We start from the raw sequence: 17,793 nt of genomic DNA, 5'->3' as shown, positions 1-17,793 counted from the left end.
TGTCGGATCTGAAGTTCAATCCCAGATTTGGAGTCTGCGGAAAATTCTGCGTAAAATGATGTATAATAACGCAAATTTACTCCAAAAATTAAGCGAGAATTTGATATCAGAACTTTGGCATAATTTTAGTCATGAATTTTAGCGAAAAATCCCAACTTTCGATTTCTGGAAAATCTAATTACGATTTCTTAGCTAAAAAATTGCGAAAAAAACGTTGGCGCAAACGGTATCTCAATATTTCTTACAGTTTCCGAGATATTGAGCACGAATTGTTCCAAACCTTCAAAAATTTGGCCCTCTGGCGACATTCAAACGGCCATAACTCAGTAATTTGTTGTCGAATCTGAATTTCAAGTACCTAGAGAATATAATTTAATTATGAAATAATAAAATGGGACCAACTTCTCACACCAACTTTGGGAAGTAGCCTCGAATTCAATGTTTACACGCTCTTACGGTCTTCATACTGAAAACAGAAGCTTTGTTTACAACAAAACGAAACTGTAAGCGCCGACGATTTTAATTTACTACTTTGAATGAAGGCTGCTGTTTACAATGAGATGAATGTATTCTATCAGTTTGTGAAGAAGATGGAAGTCTTTATCGTGGATTTATGAATAAAGCGAATTAATTAATTAAAATAGCCGTAGAATAATAGAGGATGATTAGAAGATAAGGGAAAAAGTGGAAAATGCAGGCTGGTTTAGCTACTAAAAATATTCTGTGGATTATTAATTTTTAATGTCTAGTTATACTTTTGTATAAACAAGTCAAAACTCTAACTTAGTTTTGTAATTTTGAAGTGAAGTTCAATGTAGTTTTTTTAAGGTACATTATTATGCAATTGCTTAAATAAGCGGAATTATGATGCCAGTCAGCTACAAAATAATATATTCGGGTCATGCTATCGATTGAAAGCAGTTTTTTAACAGTTGCTGTGCCCTATACTAGATATAGAACAAGAATTTTTCCATAACTAAACTTCAAAACAAATTAATTTAAAAAAAAATGTGGATACACCTCATTTTTCCTGCAGAGAATTTTTTGTAGGCACCAAATTAAAAATACGGCTCTGTGATTGGTTTTTCAACTACTGTCATATCTGTCAAATTGTCACTAAATTGTCAGAGCTGCAGTAAAAAAAATGTTTTTGGTATTTTATCAATGTTTTGCGATTAGTAAAAAACGTTTTTCTAAAATAGATTCTTTGTAAATCTGTAAATTCACCGCAGGAAAAATGACGTATAGATTTATACAATTCGGAAAGTAAAAGTTAAAAAAAAACGGATTTACCTTTAAGTAACAAACACGGCATGCAAACCTCCGGGCTTGATTGAAGTAACGAAAAAAGTCTCCTTTCCTTAAATTTAATGAGGGTAAATTGCAACAAAGTTATCTCTCAACAATTTGTGGTGTCAATGACCATGACCAAAGTCGCCAGGTTACAAGGTTGACCTATGTGCTTGATTGTTACATTACCATACCGCAAACATAAGCAAGGATGTCAACAAAGCATGTGAAATCGGCAGTCTAAAAAAATCGCATTTTATGGACGCGTCACGTTTTGGATTTTTACTCCGACAGTGCGCCGTATTACAGTTACTTCTGCGTAACTCAAAAACTGGTGAAAGCGGCTTTTTGCGCTTTTCTTATTACCATTTATAAATATCGTACAATAAACCAAACAAACACTTGAATGTAGTTTTTCGAATTCCAGTTAAAATAGAGTGGAAGTTCGGAGAACTAAGTACAAGAAGCCGCTGATGGAACGAATTTAAATTTGAAAGGAATCACATGTCTCCATGAACATAAAATCTGGACGTTAACATAACGCTCTATCAAATCCGAAAGCAGAATTCTCTGCGGGTTTGTCCTTCAATGGTCGGCAATTTATTTCGAGAACTCACTAGTTGGGAGTTTTCTTTATGGAATATCGAAAGGACTCAACCATGAATATTAATGCCACATGCTTGGGATTGAGATTCTTTTCAGCGCGTTTTCTTCGGTAGCTTTGATTACTGCCAAACGTGAGAAGTGCACAGGGTGTTTATTTTATACCGTCTTAAAACATGGAGATTCTAAATTAAATGGTTGTGCACGTTTCTACAAGGACGTACTTCTCATGCCGATTAATGAAACCCACGAAAATTTCATGGTCGATTTATGACAAAAACTCTAAGATTGCGACTTCATTCTCTTATTAGATTTGAGGATTTTCATCTTGAGACTCTCCCTTTCGCTTGGCATTTAAATAATTAAATTCCAACGATTTAGCTAATAACAAGAGGATCGATACGTCCTAAATGGAATGGATGCTGCAAACGAGACCATTAAGATAATTCCGGTAATTTTTAGACAGTGTTGGAGTCACGTTCGGCTCAAACATAATTTTCAACTAAAACAAACAAAATCCGTGTTAGGTGTATAACGAACCTCGAGAAAAAAGGAATCCAAACGGAAGTTAGTTAGCCGGGCCACTGGCACTGCTTTCAATTAAGTTTGGTAAATATGTTTACGCTCTCGAGAATCTTCAAACTCGCGATTTTGGAGTGAAATTAATAAATCCAACTCAATAATAATTAACACCATTTGCCGAATTTCTCAGTTTTTATCTACACTTTCTCGTTATTTTTTCTTTAAACGGAACCAACAAAAAGCATAAACAAGGATGCGCCAAAGGCACCAACAATCAGAACATTATCTCGATATAATTGTGAGAAAATATTTAAAATTTATTCAGGTAAATTCCAAGCGCCGAGGATGTTTGCAGTCATGCTTCTCTGCATCATTCCGTGGTAATAATGTTACATCCATCTAATCAGATCACTCATGCAGATACATATTTATTAGGTACCATTGTACGGAATAACAAATTATTAAGATATTTGCTCCGGATTCGAGCATTTGTCTCGGTCTAAGAACTTGCTATTTTCATTTTTATTTTTAATTCCACGCGGGTTATATAAGGAATTATAAAATACGGAAAATGATACTAGAAGAATGCGTCATTCTATCTAGGAAAGTCCGAACGTGCGATTTCTTGTTATGTCTGAAATTAAAAATTTGAGAAGATTAGCATAGTTTGTCATGAATTTTCGCGAAAATTTGCAAATTTCAATTTTTGTAAAATCTAAGATTTATTTCTTATGTAAAAAATCGCGAGAAGAACGATGGAGCAAACCGCATCCTAATATCTGCAATAGTTTCCGAGATATTAAGCACGAACTGTTTTGAATCTTTAAAAATTTGGCCCTCTGGCGACAACCCAAAAATTCAAGTGATCATAACTCAGTTATTTATTGACGAAAGTTAAAAATTCTTTTGGTTATAGGTTCAGAGTGACATTCTGCGTAAAATTCTGCGTAAAATAAGCTCAAATTTGTTTAATTTTCTTAATAACTAAACGAGGCATTGGCCAAAAACTGTTTTGAAGAGACCATTTTGGGGTGATCTTCAATCACTATTTTCAAGGTGAAAGCGACGTTTGATACCTTTATGTTTACATCAGTCGAAAGAGGAGCTCGAGATCTATCTACCAGCTAAATTTGAGGTCGATCGGACAAATAGTTTACGAGTTATGATCAAAAACAAAAAAATTGAAAAATTTTCACCGTTTGAGTCGGAATTTTTTTTCGCGAAAAATTGAATATCAAATTTTGGGCTTTCGAGAACATTTTCTAACGTAAAATGAGCCGAAAAAAAGAATGGCGCAAACCGCATCTCAATATCTCAAATAGTTTTCGAGATATTTAACTTTAAAAATTTGAAAAAATGAGAAAAAATGAAAATCAACATGTCACGCAATAAAAACAAACTGTCCGACTAAAGTCGCTCGGGCCGGCTGGTGACAAAATTACGCCGGTAGCTCAGTCTGGGTGGGTTCGTTAAAACTCACCGACCCGACAATCTTGAGGGCGCCAGGATCCTCCGGCTACGACTTGCGAGTACCCGGATCCAAAGTACTCGGTGTAGCTTACCCGAACGAGAAAAAAAGAAAACGAAAAGAATTCTAACCAGGAACGAATATATTAAAAAAACACACTAATAAAACCTAAACAAAAAAAAATACAGGAAAACAAAGACGTCGTCTTTACACCGGCAATCGTTGCTGTTAGATTTACGACGATTCGCTGTAGACCGAACGCTTGCGCAAGCCGACGGCACACCGAAAATCCGCGCAACAATTCGATCGTACAAACTCGCAATTACCGGGTCCCGACTTACAAGGACGTCTGTACAACAAAAAAACAGAAAAGAAATGACCAAGTGTGACACGGTTGATTACAGTGAAGCTGTAATCTCCCAACTACTAATTACAAGTAACAATTAACAAGGACGGTTACGGTGAAGCCGTAAACTCCTACAGGAACAAGTTAACAAAACGGTGACACGATGACTCGAACAAAAACGTGGATAAAACGATCTGACCTTGACTCCTACAGCTCCTCCTACCGACTCTCCTCTAGGTGCTCCCGACTGGTGAGCCTTCCCGAATCCAACAGGGAAGAGGTTGTACGGCTCGGTCAAAACGGTCAGCCGCAATCCAGTTTCGAACTTCCAGTTCGCACCCCCAACCAAAAGGGAAAAAAAACGAAACAGAGAATAGCCCAGAATAGAACAGGCTAGAACCCAAAATAGAAGGCCTACGATGGAAAGCGGCCTTAAAGTTTTCCACGTGGTTCACGTCGTGGTGGCTTTACTCGATCTCGAGACCCGACAAATTCCGGTTGCCTCCAGGAACCTTAGTGACCCAATCCAGATACCAATGTACCAATCAAACCAAAAAGGCCACTAAGTCACACTCCAAATTCCAAAATACCGAAACACTCTGGAGCACCGTACGCCACGAGATCTAAAACGCAAGAGAACCACGGAACCAGAATGGCTGCTATCGCTTCTTCGGCTCTACGTCACATTTCGTCATTGAGAAGGTGACCCCTTGACAGGTGAAAATTTGGGGTTATTCGAATCAAAACAAAGAATGAAAGTGATCGTAAAGAGCAGCAAAACGAAGCCAACGGTAAGTAAACAGCTGGAAAATTATTCATCAACCAATCGTAGACCTCAACGCACACTATGAACAAAATAAACAATCGCAAGAAGAAAAAAAATAGCAAGAGTAGCACCGTTGATGTTGCGGTCAAAAAGAAGAACGACCCACGACACGATCAACACCAAGCAGGCTAACGTGGTTGTGAAAAGGAAGAAAATAGAAGTTAGAAAAGTTAAAGCAAAGATGAAAACTAAAGAGTTGCAACCTAGACAACCCCGAGGAACTTGTAGCAGTCCTCCAGCTAAAATTCTGAGGCTCAAACGTATTCCTCCAGTCACCTCCGAACTGGTACCTAACAAACTGGTAACTATTAATCTAATTGAGCAGAATTCGTAACGGACAATGTAACTCGCCATGCGGCTACACTAAAATAGGCAACCAATAAATTACAGGCGTCAAAAGGTCACGAAAATCAACCCTTTCTAACACCTTCCCGTTTAACTCGAAATTGTCACGTCACAAATCCCTAACACAAATTTATACCGTTACATAAATCCCACCCTTTCCTCGTTAGAAATTTTCCCAAAATTTCTCAGTGTGAGGTATCGGCGAAATTTGTACTTCTCAACCTAATGTTCTCCACAACTTACTAAAACCCGAAAATATTACATTTGTTACGAGCGATTGGATCACCCTTGTGCCCACACTCTAAATTATGCAGCTACCTTAAAGGTTGGGCGCTTGATCCTCTCGTCAAAACAAAACCACTAAACAAAATCAAAATAAAACTCTCTCGAAAAGAACAATACAACGGAGTGTCAAAAGTTCACCGACGACCACGAAAATCGACCGGATCATCACAACATGAGGTCAAAGGCTCAGCTCGGACCCTCGACTCCTTGCATCATAGCTCCTTAGTGAGACAAAAGTTCTCAATACATAATTGTCAACAACAAAAGAAAAGAAGACGTAGCCGAACACCTGTATAGCCAATGGAAGACCGAATCAAACTCCCTAATCAAGGCGCCAATGCCAACTTCGGAACTTCACTAGCTGTATAAGAGGCTGAGGTACAGATCGATACGACTCAACATCCCGACTGCAGCGGAAAACAACCTAACGAATCGCATCTACCCGTACAGACTGTCAAATCCTAAACCAAAACGGAATCAATCACAATATACCAAAGAACAACCAAACCAAATTGCGAATGATCCCCAATACAGTAACACAGCCGATGGAATCAAAACTACACCTCATACAAGGACTAATCAACGTAGCACACCGCAAAACGAATCTCCACTCCACACAGGAAAATTCGGTGTCAACCTAGCCTTAAACAAAAGAGGTTTGTCGGCGTTGCGAACTACTTCGACTTTACGACAATTATACCATCTACAAATATCAACACCAAAACCATCAAGAAAACCACAGATCCAAAGATACAAAAATACACGAACGATGACACTATTAACGTCGCTCCTCTGGAGACAGACACGATAACAGCTCATTATCGGACACAACCACACGACCGCTTCTTCGAAGACAGACGCCGAAGTGGCTGATTTCGGTAGCCGACCACTCTGGTGCAGACGCTACTGAAATCCACACTGGGGAAACTGGCTGTACGGACTACCCATATCACCGTAGCAGGTTACCCTGGCCAGACATTGCTGGGGTTTACACGTCGGGGGGATCTCCGGGGTCTTCCTTAAGGTCTTTGATGTTCCAAACTCCACTTCTCTTACCTTGAAGGTCCTCTAATTCGTAATTCCAGGGGTTCAAGCGTTTCCGAATCACAAATGGCCCTACAAACTTAGGCAATAGCTTGGAGGTGACATACGCAGCGGCATTCGATTGTGCCATATTCCTTCGCCAAACCCGCTGGCCCTCCGAAAATTGTACCTTCCGGTGTCGTAGGTCGTAAATTCGGCGGTTGCGTTCAAAAGCCTTATCAAGTCGTTTGCGAATATCCTTGTACAGTTCTCCAAAAGCAGTAGCACGGTGTTCTGGTGAGGGTGGTTCGACTTCCTCCTCGGCTGTTGGTACAGAGCGGGGTCGCCCATCTAAACGAATTTCGCGACCGAAATTTATAAAGAATGGCGTTTGGTTGGTGGTCTCGTGTTTCGATGTCCGAAGACAACATGCCACCTTTTGGAGGTCTTTGTCCCAGTGTCTATGGTTGTCCGTCGTATATGACCTCAGAATCATATTGAGGGTCCGATGTCGTCTCTCCACCGCATTAGCCTGGGGATGATAAAGGGAAGTAAACTGCACCCGAACTCCATACCTCTGCAGCATGTCACTCAGTTCACGACTAACCAGTTGTTTCCCATTGTCACACACCAAGACTTCAGGCACCCCAAATACACAGAACACGTGATCTTCCAGTAACTTCGCCATAGACTTTGCGACGGCCTTACGCAGTGGGAATAACAAAACGAACTTACTAAAATAATCCTCCACTGTCATAATATACTCGTGACCCTGCGTCGAGCGCGGAAGCTTGCCAACAATGTCGATGCAGATAAGTTGCCAGGGCCTGGTGATGTTCGGTCGGCCTGCCATTTGTCCAGCTGGTGGCTTATTGTCAGTTTTGCTGGCGATGCATGTCCTGCAGTGCTTCACGTAACGAGCGACGTCGGCTCTCATGCGCGGCCAATAGTACCGTTCCGCGAGGCGGTGGTAAGTTTTGAAGACGCCGGTGTGACCGGCAAAGACGTCGTCGTGGTTCTCTCGCAGGAGGGTTAGTCGTCGGTCCTTCGGCACTACAATTTTCCAGGCAAACTCCGGGCCCCGTAAATCTGTGTTGGGTGTCTTCGTCCTTTTATACAAGACCCCATCCTCTACGCGCCACAACGGGTATGACAACGGCTTATCCTCGACCTCTGTCGTCATACGCTTGTGCCAAGCGTCACCATTGCCTACGACATCCACTCGAGGAACCGCTCGGGATAACGCATCAGGCACCACATTGTCCTTGCCCTTCCTGTGCACCACGGCAAAATCGTATTGTTGTAGGGTCACACTCCACCTTGACAGCCGACCTGAGGGCGACTTCAAACTATGCAGCCATTTTAGACTGTAATGATCCGTGACGACAGTGAACTTATATCCTTCCACGTAAGCTCGAAATTTCTCTATCGCAAAGACCACAGCCAAACACTCCTTTTCGGTGACCGTAAACTTGCGCTCACTCGCTGACAAGGATCTACTCGCATAGGCAATCACGTGATCACCATCAGGATAGTTTTGATAGAGCACTCCCCCTAGACCATAGTCGCTGGCGTCGGTTTGCACAAAAAATTCTCGCTCGAAGTCCGGACAATACAAAACGGGGGCGGAAACGAGTGCCTCTTTCAAAGTCCTGAAGGCGTCCCTGCACTCAGGTGTCCATAGGAATTTCTTGTTCTTCTGTAGCAGTGCGTTGATGGGTGCGACAATCGCGGAAAAATCCGGTATAAACCTGCGGTACCACGAAGCCATGCCATGTAGGCGACGCACTTCCCGTACGTTGTTGGGAACAGGGAAGTTAATGATCGCGTCTACTTTATCCGGATCCACCCGAAGGCCTCTCGAATCCACCACATAACCTAAAAACTTAAGCTCCGACCGACATAGACAACACTTATCACGACTGACCGTCAACCCAGCTTCCCTGAGACGACGGAAGACTTCGCCCAAAATCCGCATATGCGACTCGAAGTCACTAGAAACCACGATAATGTCATCCAGGTAAACGAAAACCGACGGTGCCAAGTCGAAACCTAAAACGTGGTCTATAAATCGTTGCCAAGTCGCTGGGGCATTATGGAGGCCGAATGGCATTCTTCGGAACTGAAAGAGTCCGCGTCCGGGAACAGCAAAGGCGGTTTTTGGACGACTTATTTCCTCCACAGGAATGTGCCAGTAGGCCGATTTGATGTCTATCGAGGAGAGGAAGGTAGCGTCACGGAGACGATCTAAAATTGTGCTCACCCGTGGCAATGGGTAAGAGTCTCGCTGAGTAACCGCATTGAGTTTGCGGTAATCCACGCAAAACCTGTAGCTATTGTCCTTCTTCTTACTTTAAGCTACTGAAAAGCTTTCAAGGCTTGATTAATCACGGCTCTAACGTCCCTGACGAACTGATACAGGATTTCTCGAAATATGTACACAGAGATGCACTAAAAGCTATTAATATAGGGATACAAGTTGGGGGCTTCTTTAATGAAGGGGGCTGGTACGAGTATTGTATTAAGATTTTGACGATAACAGAGGAACTGTGTAAGAAACAAGAGGAAACGGCGAAAATTCTTAGGAAATGTCTAGAATGCTACCACAAGCGAATTTATGCAGAGACGATTTATTGCGAATTTAAAGCGGCGGAAAATACTTTTAATTCAGCTTTGCAAGTCATCAAAAGGTTAGAGGAACTGAACGCTTCCCCTAATTTAGCTGGATTGTATGCTAATTTCTCCACTCTCTACTTCCACCGTAGCGAATATGATGAGGCGTTCTCATGGTCCAAGAAGGCCCTCATGCTACTCCATGACAAGCTTCCACATAGGATTATAATAGAAGTCCTAAGACAAGCCTCCAGAGCGTGTGTGGTGAAGCGCCGCTTCAACCAAGCCGGTCTGCTTATCCGCCAGGCCGTTAACTTGGCTTCAGAAATCTACGAAATTGACGGCCATCCTCATTTCTCCGACACTCTCCTCGATTACGGATTTTATTTACTCAACTTTGACTCGATTCAAGAAAGCGTGAAAGTCTACGAAAGATCTCTCCAAATCCGCATGGATGTCTTCGAAAAGAACAACATTCATCTTGCCTTGGCGCATGAGGACATGGCGTACGCATTGTATGTAAACGAATACAGTTCTGGAAGATTCTATTCGGCTCGAGAAAACGCCGATCGCTCAATTCGATTAATGGAGCGAATTTTGCCCAGTAACCATTTAATGTTGGCGTCTGCGAAACGCGTCAAAGCTCTCATCCTCGAAGAAATCGCTTTAGATATGCGTGAAGGAAACAATTCTCATTTGCAGGAAAAGTATCTCATGGAAGCTGAAGAACTGCATCAAACTGCGCTAACTCTGTCTCGTAAAGCCTTTGGGGAGAAAAACGTTCAGACGGCTAAACATTACGGGAATTTAGGGCGGCTCTACCAGAGCATGCGCCAGTTTGAGCAAGCAGAAGCCATGCATCTGAAGGCCATCGCCATCAAAGAAGAACTCCTGGGGAGCGCCGACTATGAAGTTGGATTAAGTATCGGGCATCTGGCGTCGTTGTACAATTACCACATGAAACGGCACCACGACGCCGAGAAGCTCTACATGCGTTCAATGGAGATTAATATGAATTTATTTGGTGAAACTTATTCAGGTTTTGAGTATGATTATCGTGGCTTAATTAACGTTTATTCAAAGCTCTGTGATCAGTCCAACGTGATTTTATACACATTGAAAATGCGCGACTGGAGCATTCTTAGGGCGCAAACTAAACCCGTGGTTCACGTCGTGGTGGATTAACTCGATCTCGAGACCCGACAAATTCCGGTTGCCTCCAGGAACCTTAGTGACCCAATCCAGATACCAATGTACCAATCAAACCAAAAAGGCCACTAAGTCACACTCCAAATTCCAAAATACCGAAACACTCTGGAGCACCGTACGCCACGAGATCTAAAACGCAAGAGAACCACGGAACCAGAATGGCTGCTATCGCTTCTTCGGCTCTACGTCACATTTCGTCATTGAGAAGGTGACCCCTTGACAGGTGAAAATTTGGGGTTATTCGAATCAAAACAAAGAATGAAAGTGATCGTAAAGAGCAGCAAAACGAAGCCAACGGTAAGTAAACAGCTGGAAAATTATTCATCAACCAATCGTAGACCTCAACGCACACTATGAACAAAATAAACAATCGCAAGAAGAAAAAAAATAGCAAGAGTAGCACCGTTGATGTTGCGGTCAAAAAGAAGAACGACCCACGACACGATCAACACCAAGCAGGCTAACGTGGTTGTGAAAAGGAAGAAAATAGAAGTTAGAAAAGTTAAAGCAAAGATGAAAACTAAAGAGTTGCAACCTAGACAACCCCGAGGAACTTGTAGCAGTCCTCCAGCTAAAATTCTGAGGCTCAAACGTATTCCTCCAGTCACCTCCGAACTGGTACCTAACAAACTGGTAACTATTAATCTAATTGAGCAGAATTCGTAACGGACAATGTAACTCGCCATGCGGCTACACTAAAATAGGCAACCAATAAATTACAGGCGTCAAAAGGTCACGAAAATCAACCCTTTCTAACACCTTCCCGTTTAACTCGAAATTGTCACGTCACAAATCCCTAACACAAATTTATACCGTTACAAACATTCTGAAACTTTGATGGAAATTTAGATCCCAGATTTGGAATCTGCGGAAAATTCTGCGTACACTGATGTAGAATAACTTAAGTTTACTATTAAAAATAAGCGAGATATCGATATCAAAAGTTTGCCATAGTTTTAGTCATGAATTTTTGCGAAAATTTAAAATTTCGACTGTAGAAAAACAAAGAACTATTTCTTATGTAAAAAAATTGCGAGAAAAACGATGGCGCAAACCGCATCTCAATATCTGAAATAGTTTCTGAGATATCGAGCATGAATTGTTTTGAACCTTCGAAAATTTGGTCCTCTGGCAAAATCCCAAATTTTTAAACGGTCATAACTCGGTTATTTGTTGACAAAAATTAACAAATTATCATGTTTTTGGATTCAGCGTAAAATTCTGCGTAAAATGAGACCCAAACTCGTTGAGTTTGCTTAATAAATAAATGAGGTATTGGAAAAAAACTGTTTTAAAAACATAATTTTAGGGAGATTTTCAATCAATGTTTTCAAAATAAAAATGACGTTTAATAGCATTGAATTACATATCAGTCGAAAGAGGAGCTCAAAATCTATCTACTAGCCAAATTTGAGATCTATAAGACAAGTAGTTTGCGAGTTATGGCGAAAAATAAAAAAAAATTAAAAATTTTCATCGTTTGAGTCGCAATTTTTTTTCGCGAAAAATTGACTATTGAATTTTGCGCTTTTAAGCACTTTTTCTAACGTAAAATGAGCCGAGAAAAACGATGGCGCAAACCGCATCTCAATATCTCTAATAGTTTCCGAGATATTTAACTTTGAAAATTGGGAAAAATGAGAAAAAATGAAAATCAACTATCCGAAACTTCGATCGGCCATAACTCAGTTATTTGTTGTCGGATCGGAATTTAAATCTCAGATTTGGAATCTGCGTAAAATTCTGCGTTCACTGATGTATAATAACTCAAGGTTACTCTAAAAAATAAGCGAGATATCGATATGAGAAATTTGTTATAGTTTTAATCATTAATTTTCGCGAAAATTTGCAAATTTCGACTATTGGAAAATCTAAAAACGATTTCTTATGTAAAAAATCGCGAGAAAAACGATGCCGCAAACCGCATTCCAATATCTGTAATAGTTTCTGAGATATCGAGCATGAATTGTTTCGAACCTTCGAAAATTTGACCCTCTGGCGACAACCCAAAATTTCAAATGGCCATAACTCGGTTATTTATTGACAAATTTTAAAAAATTATCATATTTTTAGATTCAGCGTGAAATTCTGCGTAAAATGAGACCCAAATTTGTTGAATTTGCTTAATAAATAAATGAGGTATTGGAAAAAAACTGTTTTAAAAACATCATTTTAGGGTGATTTTCAATCAATGTTTTCAAAATAAAAATGACGTTTAATAGCATTAAATTACACATCAGTCGAAAGAGGAGCTCAAAATCTATCTACTGGCCAAATTTGAGATCTATCGGACTAATAGTTTGCGAGTTATGGCGAAAAATTAAAAAAAATGAAAAATTTTCATCGTTTGAGTCGCAATTTTTTTTCGCGAAAAATCGACTATCGAATTTTGGGCTTTTAAGCACTTTTTCTAACGTAAAATGAGCCGAGAAAAACGATGGCGCAAACCGCATCTCAATATCTCTAATAGTTTCCGAGATATTTAACTTTGAAAATTAGGAAAAATGAGAAAAAATGAAAATCAACTATCCGAAACTTTGATCGGCCATAACTCAGTTATTTATTGTCGGATATGAATTTAAATCCCAGATTTGGAATCTGCGTAAAATTCTGCGTTCACTGATGTATAATAACTCAAGTTTACTCGAAAAAATAAGCGAGATACCGATATGAAAAATTTGTTATAATTTTAATCATGAATTTTCGCGAAAATTTGCAAATTTCGACTATTGGAAAATCTAAAAACGATTTCTTATGTAAAAAATCGCGAGAAAAACGATGCCGCAAACCGCATTCCAATATCTGTAATAGTTTCCGAGATATCGAGCATGAATTGTTTCGAACCTTCGAAAGTTTGACCCTCTGGCGACAACCCAAAATTTCAAATGGCCATAACTCGGGTATTTATTGACAAATTTTAAAAAATTATCATATTTTTAGATTCAGCGTGAAATTCTGCGTAAAATGAGACCCAAATTTGTTGAATTTGCTTAATAAATAAATGAGGTATTGGAAAAAAACTGTTTTAAAAACATCATTTTAGGGTGATTTTCAATCAATGTTTTCAAAATAAAAATGACGTTTAATAGCATTAAATTACACATCAGTCGAAAGAGGAGCTCAAAATCTATCTACTGGCCAAATTTGAGATCTATCGGACAAATAGTTTGCGAGTTATGGCGAAAAATTAAAAAAAATGAAAAATTTTCATCGTTTGAGTCGCAATTTTTTTTCGCGAAAAATCGACTATCGAATTTTGGGCTTTTAAGCACTTTTTCTAACGTAAAATGAGCCGAGAAAAACGATGGCGCAAACCGCATCTCAATATCTCTAATAGTTTCCGAGATATTTAACTTTGAAAATTGGGAAAAATGAGAAAAAATTAAAATCAACTATCCGAAATTTTGATTGGCCATAACTCAGTTATTTGTTGTCGGATCTGAATTTAAATCCCAGATTTGGAATCTGCGTAAAATTCTGCGTTCACTAATGTATAATAACTCAAGTTTACTCTAAAAAATAAGCGAGATACCGATATGAAAAATTTGTTATAATTTTAATCATGAATTTTCGCGAAAATTTGCAAATTTCGACTATTGGAAAATCTAAAAACGATTTCTTATGTAAAAAATCGCGAGAAAAACGATGCCGCAAACCGCATTCCAATATCTGTAATAGTTTCTGAGATATCGAGCATGAATTGTTTCGAACCTTCGAAAATTTGACCCTCTGGCGACAACCCAAAATTTCAAATGGCCATAACTCGGTTATTTATTGACAAATTTTAAAAAATTATCATATTTTTAGATTCAGCGTGAAATTCTGCGTAAAATGAGACCCAAATTTGTTGAATTTGCTTAATAAATAAATGAGGTATTGGAAAAAAACTGTTTTAAAAACATCATTTTAGGGTGATTTTCAATCAATGTTTTCAAAATAAAAATGACGTTTAATAGCATTAAATTACACATCAGTCGAAAGAGGAGCTCAAAATCTATCTACTGGCCAAATTTGAGATCTATCGGACAAATAGTTTGCGAGTTATGGCGAAAAATTAAAAAAAATGAAAAATTTTCATCGTTTGAGTCGCAATTTTTTTTCGCGAAAAATCGACTATCGAATTTTGGGCTTTTAAGCACTTTTTCTAACGTAAAATGAGCCGAGAAAAACGATGGCGCAAACCGCATCTCAATATCTCTAATAGTTTCCGAGATATTTAACTTTGAAAATTGGGAAAAATGAGAAAAAATGAAAATCAACTATCCGAAATTTTGATTGGCCATAACTCAGTTATTTGTTGTCGGATCTGAATTTAAATCCCAGATTTGGAATCTGCGTAAAATTCTGCGTTCACTGATGTATAATAACTCAAGGTTCCTCTAAAAAATAAGCGAGATATCGATATGAGAAATTTGTTATAGTTTTAATCATGAATTTTCGCGAAAATTTGCAAATTTCGACTATTGGAAAATCTAAAAACGATTTCTTATGAAAAAAATCGCGTGAAAAACGATGCCGCAAACCGCATTCCAATATCTGTAATAGTTTCCGAGATATCGAGCATGAATTGTTTCGAACCTTCGAAAATTTGACCCTCTGGCGACAACCCAAAATTTCAAATGGCCATAACTCGGTTATTTATTGACAAATTTTAAAAAATTATCATATTTTTAGATTCAGCGTGAAATTCTGCGTAAAATGAGACCCAAATTTGTTGAATTTGCTTAATAAATAAATGAGGTATTGGAAAAAAACTGTTTTGAAAACATCATTTTAGGGTGATTTTCAATCAATGTTTGCAAAATAAAAATGACGTTTAGTAGCATTGAATTACACATCAGTCGAAAGAGAAGCTCAAAATCTATCTACTGGCCAAATTTGAGATCTATCGGACAAATAGTTTGCGAGTTATGGCAAAAAATTAAAAAAAATGAAAAATTTTCATCGTTTGAGTCGCAATTTTTTTTCGCGAAAAATTGACTATCGAATTTTGCGCTTTTAAGCACTTTTTCTAACGTAAAATGAGCCGAGAAAAACGATGGCGCAAACCGCATCTCAATATCTCTAATAGTTTCCGAGATATTTAACTTTGAAAATTAGGAAAATTGAGAAAAAATGAAAATCAACTATCCGAAACTTTGATTGGCCATAACTCAGTTATTTGTTGTCGGATCTGAATTTAAATCCCAGATTTGGAATCTGCTTAAAATTCTGCGTTCACTGATGTATAATAACTCAAGTTTACTCTAAAAAATAAGCGAGATATGGATATGAGAAATTTGTTATAGTTTTAATCATGAATTTTCGCGAAAATTTGCAAATTTCGACTATTGGAAAATCAAAAAACGAATTCTTATGTAAAAAATCGCGAGAAAAACGATGCCGCAAACCGCATTCCAATATCTGTAATAAGTTTCCGAGATATCGAGCATGAATTGTTTCGAACCTTCGAAAATTCAAACGGCCATAACTCAGTTATTTGTTAACAAAAATGATACTGGAAGAATGCGTCATTATTATTTGGGAAAGTCCGAACGTGCAATTTCTTGTACTGAAAAAATTAAAATTTTGAGTTTAAACTGAAATTTAGCGAAATATTCGAAAAGGATCTCAGTTTTAATGCTCCTAAAATAAGAAGTAAAGTGCGCCACCACAGCTGATACTAAAAATTTTATTTATTTTTCGTTTGGTTCGTATAAAAACGGACTGGATATCTAGTTCATGGCTACATTTTTTATTCAATATTTGTATCAGTTCACATGTACCTCCACAAACGACCCGAATCAATAATTGAAAAGTATCAGTCTACGTGACATAATTTACAGTCCATACAATAAAAACTATGTCGGTGTACTTAACAACAATCTTATCGTTTTAAAGAAAACCTTTACCTACATGTTCTTAGTTGGTTATTTATTATTGCATCATTGGAAGGTTATTTTCCAGGCGTGCAAAGGTCATCAAAGAACTAGAACTTGATAAATAAAACAGAATTTGCTCGTTTCGACTCATATTATATTTTGTTGTGGTTGAAATGTGTTCTGCGTGTGATGAATATTCATTGTCAATCAGAATATGGCATGCAGACGAAACTGTAACATTTACCAGAACACTTAGTGGATAATTAGTGCCACTAATAGAATAACAGTATGTGTGATATGATAACACATTTCTTTTAACAGTAAACAATGTTTATTATACAGTTAATCCCCTCTTTGAACCTTTAAACCATTATGTTGTAATTTCGCATCAAAAAAAAAAATTTCCCCCAGCGGTGTATAAACAACGAGTAAACATAAAGCAATTTCGTTTTCAGCGCTTTTGAATTTTGACTTGTTTAGAAAAACGAGACAATGGTATAAATTTTCCAGTGGTTTTCCACGCATGACCCATATTCTGCTTATTCCACTTTTCCTTCACTAGGTTAGGAGTCGACTCTTTATGGTGCGCAATGTTCTCGCCTATCGATCCTTTAACGTTGAGGTCCTGAGGATGCTGCAGCGTTGAAGGACGAGTGAAAAACGATTACTGCGTGTTTTCATGCCACAAAGGACGCCACTTACTCATCGAAGGTGACCTAGGTCAGGCCCTGAGGACTTTGAAAGTTCTTGGACATTGCGGTCTCGAAATATTCAAACAAAGGGAATTTGTGGCGGACTGATGAAACAAGTTGGGAAAAATTGAATTTTTGCCTTGATTTTCCAATCAAACTTTGATTTCGGTTTTACTCCAAAGGGAACTCATTTTACAAGTTTATAAATATGCATGACGCCAAATTTTTAATCGGCGCAATCTGCATGTAATGAGTTAAAGTACTATGCAATAAAAAAATAACACAAAAATAAAAACTATTTCGTTTGTAGATAACACTCTAAAAATAATTCTGAGTACACAATGTTTTCACATTGTCTTGCACAGTCGCGGCGATGGGAATTTGTCAGAAGCGTCAGATAATAATAATTTAAATATGAATAAAATTCCTTATCACAGAAACGTATACTTAGAATTTAAAACTAATTAAATATTTGTGATTACAACAAAATTTACTATCTTAAAGATTCCACACGGTCTCAGTTTAATGAATTTATTGTAGCTTCTAAGCTTCTTCTTCTCTAAGGACCCAAATCCTCTAACTGGATAACAAGCTCTGCAGTTATTCCCAATACAAAAACCCCTTGAAACTTTAAAGCTGAAGCTTTTACTTAAGTTGAAATTAAGTGGAGCAATCGATGAAATAAAATGTATAAAAATACATTTGATCAA

General features: G+C 38.3%; 1 protein-coding gene across 1 annotated transcript; it reads left to right on the top strand.

The window, feature by feature from the left end:
- The first annotated feature begins 8,979 nt into the window (after positions 1-8,979).
- On the top strand, positions 8,980-10,506 carry LOC148179840 (amyloid protein-binding protein 2-like). Its single transcript, XM_088029597.1, has 2 exons — positions 8,980-8,983; positions 9,014-10,506. The coding sequence occupies exons 1-2, from the start codon at positions 8,980-8,982 to the stop codon at positions 10,504-10,506; spliced, it is 1,497 nt and encodes a 498-aa protein (XP_087885723.1).
- Positions 10,507-17,793: the final 7,287 nt, after the last annotated feature.

This window comes from Gnatocerus cornutus, chromosome 2 (genome assembly GCF_029298725.1).
Source record: "Gnatocerus cornutus isolate USDA-ARS CGAHR chromosome 2, icGnaCorn1.1, whole genome shotgun sequence".
NCBI lineage: Eukaryota > Metazoa > Arthropoda > Insecta > Coleoptera > Tenebrionidae > Gnatocerus > Gnatocerus cornutus.
This window is presented reverse-complemented; position numbering and strand designations above follow the sequence as displayed.